Genomic DNA, 13,550 nt, shown 5'->3' on the forward strand with positions numbered 1-13,550 from the left:
AATAGAAACCAAACGTTAGCCACACAGGGTTGTTAATTAACTCATTTTCCATATAAGCATGGCTGAAACTAGAATAAATCTTAAGGAGTAGTTTCAATGTGTTCATATTCATATTTACATGCAATGCTGATGATTGTTTTAAAAAGCAGTTATAATTAATAGCTTTTCGGCGTCTCCAGTCGTGAAGTATGGCTCCAGGAAATCAATTAAATCTGGAGTTGTTGTCATCTCATGACATGGATTTAAGGTTTCTGGTGCGTGTGTGTGTCCACACAGGTGAGCCGACTGCTGTGTGCAGGTCCAGCTAAGAAGCATCACGCTCCACAGCCTATCGGCGAGAGCGCAGGCTGTGTCACCCGGCGGATGTCCCCCTCCCCTCCCCCAGAGGCAGCCAATCAGAGCACGGGAGCAGTGGGACGGAAGAGCACCTCTACTTAGTGCAGGTTTGATGCCCACCAAGGTCCAGCGCTGCAGGCACAGCGTGGCACAGGGCCGGGCTCGCCGAGTGTGTGTGGAAGTCAGCACCAAGCTCCTTAAGGTGTCAAGCTTGGCAGGTGAAAATCAATCCCATCTCTACTCACCTCTAATCCTGCACTGAAGTTTCTACTATGTCAGTTGTGGAGTTGTGGATGTTTACGGGGTGTCTTTAGGATGTTTTTTACTTCAGTTTAGTTGGCTAGATGCTTTTAAAATTTGATTGGGTTTAAGTTGGGAACCAATTAAACCTCATAAAATAATAATAAAACTGTGCTATTGGTGGCTTTTGGAGCATTTTAGTGGAATTACCTGACAATAACTATGGGCTTGTATGTGGCACAATCAAGAAAGTTTATTTTTATTTGTTTGTCACTTATTAATTAGTAGGTACTGTACTATACAGTCACTTCTGGCTCCAAAAACCCAACACAGCAGCAACCAAAACTCTATCGCTGAGCAAGTAAATTCAGTAGCGCAGAAATGGGCAAAAAAAAAAGAAAAAAGAAAAAAAAAAAGAAAGAAAGAAACCGTTACAGGCTTCTGAAAGCTGAAAACACACAGTCCTGAGAGTCTCTACAGGTTATTATCATAAAGCAGTAGGACACAACACACCTGCTATGGTGAAACCTGCTATGGTGAAACCTGCTATGGTGAAACCTGCCATGGTGAAACCTGCCATGGTGAAACCTGCCAGGACTAGAGATTTTCTGCAGAATTTACACAAACATAAAAATGTAAAACCTATAAGCACCACAGCCATATCCATCCAAAGGTTTTTAAGATTTCTCTTAACCTATCAAACTAAACAAAATGTGCACATCTTGGTGGTCCATTTGAAGAATTTTGGGCTGCAAATTTAACCAAATAAATTAGATTAGATTAGATAAAACTTTATTAATCCCTCGGGTGGGTTCCTCTGGGAAATTCGGTAAATGTGTTATCATGAGTGTGTTTGCAGTTTCTGGACTTACAGGTGTGTCTGGCCAGGGAGTAGTTGGACGATCCTCCGCTGGTCAGTCCAAAACCTTCGGGTGCCTGTCCACCAGCTCGAGCCCGGGCCGAGCCCTTCGGGGGTTCGATCTCTGCGCCAAATTCAGCCCCAATGACTCCCAGAAGGACAATGGCAGTGGCCTGTTTACGGCGCTCCTCGTAAGAGTTGGAGATCTTCTTCGCATTTGGCGGGAGGTTAGACAGACAACCTTAAGAGAGAGACGGAGAGAATATTGTTGGATTGTTTGAAATATTGCCTAAACAGAAAAGAGATCAACATACAAACTCCATGTTTAGAGAAAGAAGTACAAACATATAGTCAAAAATCTAAAAACTAGCATGAGAATTTTTTAACACTGCCCCCTTGTGATGGTAAACAGTTACAAAATATAGAGGTTCCGCTGTAAAGCTTGCCACCACAGGTGTTTTCAACTCGGAAATAATTTATTCAGTATGACCGAAATAAGTGACTGAATCCAACAAGTCAACAGGAGGTCAGGACTGAGGACTGGTTCCTATAAACCCCGGGTTTACCGCAACTACAGGTATCGCCCCCTGGTGACTATTTAAAAACACAACAGGGTTAAGGCCCTTCCAGAAAACTCCAGAAAATTACGATCATCTGGTTGAGGTATTGTTAAACTTTCTGTGTTTGAAATTGGAATTAACAAGTCTGAAGCTTAGTTTGACCAACTCAAACATCTTTTGCCAAGAACCTCCAGGCTTCTTTCAAGGCCCTGAACCATATAGTTAAACGTAATCAGGAGAACCAGAAAACATGGATTTTATTTCTCTTTTCATGCATTCTATTGGTTTTTAGACACTGCATTTATTTTAAAAGATCTGTAGATCGATATATATCATTCAGATCAGTGTGAGGACCATATTATTATTGAGTAATTTTTTTTTTGTTTTTTACTTTTTAATTTCTGTCCTTCCTTTTACACTGAAGTGAAAAGTGGTTTGAAAAAAAAAAAAAAAAAAAAAAAGGGGGTGGGGGTCTCCAGTGAGCTGATAACAACTGAACAGGCACACGTCTATTGTCCTGGTATTAATCATCACACACACACACACACACACACACGTCATTGTCACGCTGAAAGCCTTTAGTCACAGTGCAAACACATTTACACACAGACGGTCGTGTTCACAGACCTCTGGAAAGATTTTGTGTGTGTGTGTGTGTGTGTGTGTGTGTGTGTGTGTGTGTGTGTGTGAGAGAGTGAGAGAGAGAGCGAGAGTTTGGGGGGGGGGGGGGGGGGGGGGGGGAGTCCTTTTGTGTCCATCAACACGACCCCAAAATAACCTCTTTTGTGAGCACGTGTGCGATGGGGTCTGCACAGTGGGGAAACTCTGAGAGTGTGTGTGTGTATATCACAGTAGGAGATGAGAGCTCCTTACACACTTTGGATCAAGGCCCCAATAAGGACTACATAAAAAGTGTGTTGAGCCCCCCCCACACACACACACACACACACCTCTCCACCCTCTGATATCTAATTCTTATTTTTCTCTCTCTCTGGATGAGCAAGCACAGCATTGTTATGAATTTGTATTGCAGGGTGAACAAGCACTCACTCACAATGAACACACACACACAGATACACACACCCACAAGAAGAGGTGGCGTGAGCGAGCACACTTGGTGTGTTGAATAGAAACCGAGTGAGAGGGCTAGCCACTGCTGGGTCTGCATCCTGTCCATGTTCATGGCCCTTGCCATTACTACAAGTGTCCCACAGGGATCTATACTTGGGCCTCTTAAAAAAATTAATTAATTTTAAAAAAAATTACCACCCACAACTAATGTACGTACTTTTTTTGTTTTAAACATATGATTTTATATGCCACTGGCTATTTCTGAAAACACTGAAAAAAAAAAAAAAAAGAAGCTTGTTATAGACCAAACATGGAGAAAATCCAGCATTATGATTACATTACAGGTTCTGGTTGGAGCGATCCTTCCGCTTGCATGTTACGATTCGGCGTTGGCAGTGTATTGTTTTAGGCGTTTTGTTTTGGCGTGACTGTTATGTGTTTCCTGTTTTACTTTGAAAGTCTGTGTTATCTTAGTGTTCAGTTTACGTTTCCTTGTCTCGTCAGGTCTTATTTGCCCCAGCTGTGTATCCCTCCTGTGGTCCATTCCCTAATTGCTCCTTCTATGTATTTAAGCCCTGTGTTTCTGTATGTCATGGTCGCGATCTTCCCCCCCCGTTGTAAATAGTTTGGCGCCTTGTGTTTGGTGATGTAAATAAATGTCGTATCTTGCTTTAAATCTCGTTTTGGGATTATTTTTGTGGAAGTTGCACGCCGGTTGCCTAGGCCGGGGTGTAACATGCAGCAGAACTGAACCAGGACTACCATCCCCTGCTGTAGTCCAAAATGGTAGAGCTGGAGTTGGTCTCAGGGAAAAGCCACAACAGTGACCTGATGGTTCTTATGGTTTCCTGCTAACTGCAGGAAACATGAGAAGGGAATGATCTGTGCCTTCCAGATATAAACCGCTAAGCTCCTAATTAAACAATTTTATTTTGGTCCTGAAATACTCAACATGTTTAATTTAAATAGACTGTAACACACATATTATGAACGGGGATAGATTGATATGGCCTTTTCAGAGCCAATAATGATAATCGATATTACAGAAGACCGATAACTAATATCAGAAAAATAATAAGACATTTGCTGTACAAGAAAACAAAAATAAAATTAAGAATAAAACTGTTTTTCTTCAATAATAAAAATGTATACATGAAAAAAAAAAAAAACATTGCAGCAAGTAGTTATTTAACGCTCTGCTTCTTCATTCCCAATTACTTTTAATAATTCATTAGCAGTAATATATTGATTGTAATGACACAGATAATCAGACAGTATAATCAGTGGCTTTAGTGATCTGATAATGAAATCAAATCGGCCAGGTAAACCACAACCTTCAGAGGTGTTATCTGGACATCAGAGTGTAGTTAGATCCACCTGGATTAAAAATGACTATAAGAGTCACCATTACTGTATTTTGGACTAAGTAAAAATGTGGTTTTGTTTTATCCCCACGGTGTTTCTTCTCTGTCCCTTGTTTTGAGCTCAGGACCCCCTTTCCCCCCTCCTGCCTCCAATATTTCCATACTATATCTTGATGCTCTTTATAATGAGATTGCTTTAGACCAGCTGTCATTTGGAAGAAGGCCCAGCGGCCGCCTCTGATAAATGGATTACAGATGGCATCCATCCTTCGGGCCAGACTGGGCCAGTAGATAACAGAATTAGAGATAGACTCCCAACCAGAATCACTAAAAAGTTCAGGTTAACAGAGAGGAAAGTGAAAGTAAAGACAGAGACAGATGGGGGACGAAATAAAGGCATTTAAGTTTTTAGTAGACAAGGTTGGTCAGAACAACCAAGCACAAGTACATTCTTGGTAATTTCATTTGTCTAAGCAAAGTCTAACCAAAATACTCTTTGGAACTCCAAAGAAAGACTTTTTAGCTCTGCAATAACTTTCATCTTTTCTCAGCTGCATTTTGCTGGCTATTACCAACTTTAAGTGCCGTAGAGCAGTGGTCCCCAACCTTTTTTGCGCCACGGACCGGTTTATGCCCGACAATATATTCATGGACCGGCCTTTATGGTGTCGCGGATTAATACAACAAATTAAAACTAGTACCGGTACCGAAAAAAAAAAAGAAGATTTATTCATATTCAGGAGGAGGGTGATAACAAAATAACGCTGAAAACCCTGAAAACCATACATTTCACACCTGAGCCTCAACTCTTGCGGCCTGGTACCAAACGACTCACGGAGGGGTACTAGTCCAAGGCCCGGGGGTTGGGAACCGCTGCCGTAGAGTCCTCCTCATTTTTGAATCAGAGATGTATTTGATAACTACTCATATACAACTCAAGTCTTAGACTCAAGCTTCAAAAATTCAGTCAATCCTCTTTCCAACAAGTTAAAACCTCTTCAACAAAAACAATCGGGTTAAACAAACAGCAAAAGGATAGAAGACCTTAAAGGGACCATCTATGAAGTTGGAAATACTACAACAATAGACAACAAGCAGCAAGTTTCTAGCCACCAAAATCATGTGCTTTCTAGTCAAACAGAGTAGACAAGAAATTATAAAGAACACACAACATGAATATCATCGTGTCTTCTGTAAAGTAAATACCATGAGTGACTGATGCAGCAAATCCACGTTCATGTGTGTTAATAAACTTACACTTCCTGGAAAATTTTTCTTCACTCTGCATCATGAAAACCCATCAGGTGGAACGCTTCTGAAGCCATCAACAATCAGAAATGGACGACAAGCTAACAGAGCAGTAGCTTCACCATTTTTGAGACAAATAAAGTTTCTCTCATCTTTTCTTTTCTTTTTAACAGCATTTATTTTATGTCACTTAGAGCTGGGCGATAGAACGATAACGATATGTATCGCGATATAACTTTTACTCGATAGAGAAATTAAGCTATCGCGATAGACCTCGCCGCTCTTGTCCTTTTTTTTTTTTTTTTTTTTAAAGGTCAGCCAATCCAAATTAAGTAGCGCAGAGCCGAACCAATCACAGCCGCAGCGTCACGTCGCGTGACTTGTTACGTACAGCACAAGTGCCAAGCCGCACGTGTGTTTGTTTGGGAAGCAGCCAGCGGGTAATGGAGGAAATGAGTGTGCCGACTAGAAAAATCAACCGAGCGTGACCGAAGAGAAAACAGATGATGGTTCCAATGCCGGAGAGATTGTCGAACGGAAGAGCCATAGAAGTTCCGTAGTGTGAAGGTATTTCGGCTATTTCAAGTCTGACAAAAAACAGAGTAGCGTGCACTGTAAATTGTGCCGAAAGCAAGTCTGGACATACAATAAACTGGTGCATGCGTCACACTGTGCGCCACGTTATTGTTTCGGTGAAATGAATTTCTACAATACTGTTACTGTTAATTCTACTCTCTGCAGTGTTTAAATGCTTACATATACACACAGTTACTGTCCCTCCACACATACGACTCGGTTCTGCTTCTATGCCGCAGCTTTGTTTACTTTTTCCTACCGAGGCTTCTAGACTTCTGATTGGCCAACATTTCGGTACGGTTAGGAATCTAGCGCCACCTGCTGCTTTGGCATGTTCATAGCAGCGTTTTCCTTCATTTCTGCCTTTATGTGTGGACGGGATTATTTTTTTAAAACGAAAACGGAAAATCTCAGTTTTCAAAAATACCCGTGTACGTGTGGACGTAGCCTCAGTCTCTGACTGGAAGCGCTAATTCGTCATTCGGCTTTTGTCAGACTAAAGTAACTGTTAAAACTGTTTGAAAAGCTCAGCTATACAACAAGGAGAGATTGAGAATTTCCTTTTAGTTCTCAGTTTATTTGATATTGACAAAAGTTAGTCAATTTTGTCTGTTCTTCTGTAAAACAAACTAAGATTTATTTTTAGAATTAATATTTTGTTTCTAAGTGGAATTGACAATTTAGTCTGTTTCGTTTGTTCTATTTTGAAACTTAAAAGCTTTAGCGGCTGCCTTTTGTGTAGTTTGCAATATTTGCCTTTATTTATCTGAAAAAGTCTCATGTTCCTTAAGTACATCTACCCTGTTGAACTTATTATGGGAAATAAATATTTAAATAAAAACAAGCTGCTGATTATTTCACATTTTACTTGTGAGCAACGGCACATTTAAATCTTACAAATATAGTTATTTGGCTTATATCGTGATAGATATCGTTATCGCCTGAAATGAAAAAAACATATCGTGATATGAAAAAATCTCATATCGCCCAGCTCTAATGTCACTTATCGCGCATTTTCACTCTGAAGAGCCAGATGACTATATTATATTCAGATTTAGTTTACCAGTCACATGTTAACTAGTGAAACTGACTCTTATATAGTCACTTTATTGTTATTTCCTCACATCTACCTGGACTCAAAAAAATATTATTAAACACCGTACTGTGGATGAGATCACAGAGGCCCAACAGGTTGAACTAACAGGTAAACAGGATTTTGAACTAATCCTAATTGTTTGTACAATCATGAAAGTGACGAGCCGATAATGACGAGCTTTGATTTGACATGTTAAAACCATTAAAACGACTTGCTGGCTGGTGAGATGTGAGGCAGTATCACTTCCTGTCCAGTGTGTACCTGCTGCCTCGGTTTCTGCCCGCGTGCACAGTGTGATTGATTTTTGAAGCCTATCGATCCGCTTCCTTTGCGACCAGCAGATCTATTATAATGACATTGTATTTAAATCCTATTTGTTGGGCAAGCTGCTCCCAAACATAACCCAATAAACTAAAGAGGGGGACGGACGAGCTCCCCTCCGTGCGCGCCTCCGCTTGGCTAAATCTTCATAAAAACCAGAAATGGATTGGGATAAAAAGGCTTTCTGGCTGAAATGACATTATCCATAAAGGAAGGAATCCATTAAAAAAAGGGCAGGACGGTGTAATGCAACAACCTGTGGAGTCCATGCAGTTAAATTATGGACGTGTCATAAAAAGGAGAACAACTGAAATGTCACCGAGCATTAAAAAAAGGCTGTAACCTTTAAGAGGTAGCTTTATTTCAATGATAATAACAAGAAATATCACCAGAATGCCTTTGCTTTTAATTGTATTTAATTATATTTAAGTAATGTTATTGAATGTACTGTGAGGACTGAGGTCAGCTTGCTTGTAATTTGACAGAACTGAAAGGGTTTTGTTTTTGTTTTTTTTAAATAATGATTAATGATGACTGATGACGGAACAGAGAAAAACCACAAAGCTGTGTCCACAGGAATAACGTCAGGACCTCATTTTAAATAAAATGTAAGAATAGTGCTTGAAAGGAAATTCATATCAGAAGAAAGAAACTGAAAAGAACTGGAAGGAAGGAAGGAAGGAAGGAAGGAAGGAAGGAGGCAAGACCTAAAAGAAGGAAAGAAGGAAAGATCCAAAGAAAGAAAGAAGGAAGAAAGGAAACATTGAAAGACAGAAGGAACACTGTATGGAGAAAAGAATGATAGAAGGGAGAGAGAGAAAAAGAAAGCCTGAAAGAAAGAGGGTCAGCTCAAAGGACACAAGGGAATAAAGGAGGACGGAATGAATGAATTCTGAGTGGAAGAAGGAAGGAAGGAAGGAAGGAAGGAAGGAAGGAAAGGAACACTAAAAGAAGGAAGGATAGAAGGAAGGAAGAAAACTGAGAGAGAGAAAGAGAAACCAAAAGGAAGGAGGAGGAAATGAAGAAAAGAAAGGAAAAAAGAATGATGGAAGGAAGGACGAAACCAATGCTGAAAGGAGGGAAGACTGACAGAAATAAAGGAAAAGAAGGAAAGCTAAGTAAATAAAGGACCAAAAGGAAGGAAGAAGGACAGAGAAAAACCAAAAGACTGATGGAAGGAAGTAATATGGAAGACTGAAAGGAATAAGGAAGAAAAAAAAAAGAAAGAACGAATGAAGGAAGGAAAGGAGAGGTGTTGTCTGATTGACATGAAGTTGTAAAGGGGCTGCTGACAGAAAATAAATGTTTTTGATTATCAGTGTTTCATTTAGAAATTTAAACAGATTAACTGATTGATCATATTTAATTTAAAAAACAACTTCACTGATCGACCAGACAGACATCTGCTGTGGCGACTGTAAAATTAAACGCTGTCTAAATTTAATTTAACCTTAACACATTTACGCCACTGAGTCAAACACTTTCATTCAGATAAGCAATAATTTAATAATAATAATGATAATAATAATAAGCAATAATCAATTACAAGTAATAGTTAGTATAATACTGCACTATGTTTATGTGTGAGACACCCAGATCAATAATTAAGCTGTATTTTTTAAATATCTTATATTTCTGGTAATCAAAGCTACAACCCTCCCATCCCTGCCTCCTACTGCTGCAGCTACAGCCCTGCAATCTTCCCATCATGCACCTCAGCTCTGCCTCCATTGGTAATCAATGGGAGACTGGTAAAACCTGATCACCAGGGACTGAGGGAGGGGATCAATACCAGCAGGAAACTGATGTGAGAACGAAGGAGAGGGAGGAGGTGGAAGAGAACGACAGACTGAAGGAAAAAGAAATGAAGAGCTCAAAACAAACTCCCGAGCACTGCCTCGAGGGTTACATTTCTGTCCGTTAAGGAAAAACTTCCATAAAACAAAGAAATCCCAGGCTCGTGGGGAGGAGGGAAAGGGGGAAACTGTCCTTACAGCAAATGTCAGGAGACAGAAAATCTGGGCGAAATAATTGAAAACACAATTAAGTTGATAGAGAAAAAAGATTCGAGTCCTGAAACGGTGGCTGCCCTTCCAACCGGCCCGAGTCCATCTGAAGGTTAAGTGTATTTTATTTGCCATCTTAAGACAGAGACAGGAGAGCTATCTGCGCTCACCAGCTTCAATTAGACGAGGGTACGGAGGGAGGGTCAGCGGGGAGTCCACAAGACACACCCCAAACAAACTGGATTCAGGTTCATAAGAGGAAGCAAGCAGCCCTGAACCAGACTGTGCTGATCATTCATCAGATTTCAGACTTTTATTTCCTAAATGGTTCAAATTCCTTCCAGAACAGACGTGTGATCAAAGCAAAGCACTTCACAGTGTCACCACTCAAACATTAAAAGCAGTATTTCCCCACATATAAATTTAACTGGCCACATCTGTTGTTTTTTTTTTTGTTTGTTTTTTTAAACCTTTAACTTTAAATGGAGACAAGCCTTGCCATTTTAGTTATTGTTCTCTCAAGTCTTGGCATTTAGAGGGAAAAATAATTATTTTAACTGACATGTATTAAAATTTGTAATTTTTTACCTCCAAACATCCCCCTTTTTTTAAAAAAAATATTCAAAACATAAGGTTAGAGCTGGAGTCATCACTAACGACAGCATGAGGTTTAAATTATCCTGGGTCTGCTCTGAGATGGAGGAGCACTCTAACCAGAACCGCAGCAGGTCCAGAGCTGGTTCCTGTGTCGCTACACCGAGCAGAACATGGAGTAGAAGGTGCAGTCCAAGTCGGTGGAATTGGAGTTCGTCCACAGGATGAGAGACTCAGAGAGCGCTGGCTTCATTGCTTAGTTATACCTCACAAAGAACTTGGCAAAAATAAACAAAAAGCAATGATACTGGGAAATATTGTTCCAATTTTAACTAAGGATCTCAGTCTCTTTGATCAGTTCTTCGGGTTTCATTTCTTTTTGGTCTCTATGCTGGGTCATTTAACACTTAACCACATCACATTGATCTGATGGCTAGGGCTGACCCAGGCGTGGCCTGTATAACTTTATTATTATTATCATTACTATTATTATTATTCCCAGCATTTCAGAAACTCTGCTTTCTCAGCAGAAATAGATGCAGAGTAAACGCATGAAGGAGGAGTCTCCCGTTCCTCCTCCCAATCACATTAACTTCTCCGCACTTCATATTTCAGTCACACTGTATGAAAGTACAGTTTGGCAATATTGAGAGCCTGAGGTCTTATTTTTTAATCCTCCATTATCAGTTGTGTTTGTTTTGCAGTTTAATTTCCCCTCCGACAGGTTTTTAATACAGCTAATACTTTCGGTCCTTTGCAGCTGTCACTTTCATGCTGTTAATGGAGCAGTCTGAAAAATGAGTCTGGATGTTAATTTCACTAATGCAGAGACAGTGGACGGCCTCCACTGCACAGCGTCTTCATAAAGGAGAAATTATTTTTTATTAAAGCCACCGCGCCTTGGTCACACTCTCCTCTCGATCACAGATGAATCAAAGCCATGTGACAGAATTAGATTTCAGCTCTGCCAAATGAAAAGCATCACAACTTGGAGAAGGTAGAGGAAAACGATTTTCTCCACAAATGGAGGTTTGGGGTCTTTTTTTTTTTTTTTTTTTTTTAAATGGAGGAAAAAAACTGACTTAATCCCCAGAGATTTGGAACAATCACTGATTGAAAAGAAAGCAATGGTCAAACTTTTAGGATGCAGGTGGGCTACATCTCAGGTCTGGGCTGACTTAAAGAAGGGCCACACAATAGATGCATAGACAAACAGTGAAAAAAAAAAAATCCATAAAAAAAAAAAAATCAATTAATGTTGGGAGCATAACACCTTAGTTGGATTAGATTTTGAACAAACTTGGATACTGTTTCAAGAACCAAAATCTTCTATTAAAAAATGTTGATTTGATGTACGATCCATCTGAACCTCAGTCACACGAAGGAAAACCGCGGCATGATCGCAGCACCACCAGAATAATTGCTGTTGTGTACAATGAACTTGTAATGCTGTTGCCTTTAAAGTTGTTTAAGACGACAACTTAAAATTGACTTTGACGTGTCAAGATGGTGATAAAACAGCAATAAGACAGAGTCAGTCTGCTACCAGTCTGCAACTGAATGGAGTGAAGTTGGCAGCTACATGCATAATAATGTGGTGATCAACTATGATAAATCCATGAAAATCACAAATCTGATGCCAACTTACATGAGCTAATGACTGCTGTCAGTGTCCAGCCAGAACCTCAGACTGGAAACTGAAATTAGTGATGTAGCTGCTGCAGGACTAACATTTCACTGCAAAACAAAAAACAAACAGGCACTCACCGCCCATCTGGTTATATACAGGAATATAACCAGAATACAAAGTGTTGGCAGCCAGCTGAGTCGAGTCCCCTATTGCAAAGAGATCCTAGATCAATATTTCATTGATCATTTTGAGTGTTGACTAATTTGTATTGCATTTACAATACATGAGATTAATGTCTAGCATGGATACTTTTACTTGCTCCTTCTTGCACATGTTCTCATTTCTTAACGTCTAGTCACATTTCGTTTTACATATTTGAACTTGGACTGAGCAGAAAATCTACGTTTATTTAACGTCACAAAAATTTGAACATTTATGATGTCATATTTTATTTTATATTTTTCTAATTGCTCTATTTGTGTTTCTTATACCTATAAAGCTCTTTGCAGCAGACAGCATCAGCCCGGCACAATTTTCATTTTCATGATGACGTTCTTGCTTTGATTCAGTAATTAAACGCAACGTTCATATTTCCATTATATTATAAAGGCTGTACTGGCACTTCACTAGTTTGCAGCCACAATCCAAGGCAAAGAGTCAAACATACTTTTGTGTTTATAAAAATACCACAACATATAAATGTATGACTGCTCAGTCACTTAAAGGTTAAATTAAATCAGTTTTGGTACTTCGGAGTTTGAGAATTGTTTAGTTTGTGACTCCTACTTTAATAATACATAAAAACAACAAAAACAAATCCCATCACTGGTTTGTTGTCAAAGAGCTCGATGGCTGCTGAATTGCAGAGAAATGGAGCAGAAATAACAGAGGAGCTTGATGACAGATTTACAGTTTGTTGTGTCGAGTCTGAAGTGTCGGATCAATTGAAGACGTCTGACAGTTAATCCGATCTGATTACACACAACGAGCAGATGTGAGCAGCCAGGAGACGAATTATCTGGGAACATCTGAACACAACGTTTTCCTGAACTCAATCACTGCCAACGGTGGTGGAAGCAGGAAGATGAAGGTGGAGCGAGCGAATGGGAACAATATGGACAGAAATACAGACAAGGCCGTGAAGGGGAGACAAAAGCACTGATAGAAAAATTACTACCAGTTATGTAGCCTCAAATATTATGATTATATACACGTCTTTAATATGGAGTTTCCATAGATTAGAAGAGTTTTTCTTCAAAGTAAAAGTGGAACAAATGGATTTAAATCCCTAGCTGTAAATGTTTATGCTTTCAAAACACTTTTTAATGAAAATATGATTTAGATATTATGATTTCATAAAGTAACCATTGACATGAGTACTGATTCAGCAGCAACAACGGGAACCGATTAGCATTAGCAGCTAACGTTACTTCTGTTTGCTTCCCACCTGCTCAATGTGCTCACATCAACTGTACTTAAATTCATTCAAAGTCACAGTAAAGTTGTTCTTATTTACATAATTTCTTGTTTGTACTAGCTGTATAGGCATGGGTAAAGTAATGGCCTTTACTCTCACGTCACTAAAGAAAAATCATCTGTTATGCTTCCTTGGCTGTATTCACGCGTTTAAAAAACAAAACAAAAAAAAC

The 13,550-nt window shown here is 39.6% G+C and overlaps 1 protein-coding gene across 2 annotated transcripts in view; it reads right to left on the reverse strand.

The window, feature by feature from the left end:
- Positions 1-13,550, reverse strand: part of wdr7 (WD repeat domain 7) — a 101,772-nt gene that overhangs the window by 30,819 nt on the left and 57,403 nt on the right. For both annotated transcript variants that reach the window (XM_082538291.1, XM_082538290.1), the window contains exon 23: positions 1,449-1,676. In XM_082538291.1, the coding sequence (XP_082394417.1) occupies positions 1,449-1,676 (228 nt within the window). The remainder of the gene's footprint in view (positions 1-1,448; positions 1,677-13,550) is intronic.

Source organism: Aulonocara stuartgranti (assembly GCF_965226115.1).
Source record: "Aulonocara stuartgranti genome assembly, chromosome: 7".
NCBI classification, from domain to species: Eukaryota; Metazoa; Chordata; class Actinopteri; order Cichliformes; family Cichlidae; genus Aulonocara; species Aulonocara stuartgranti.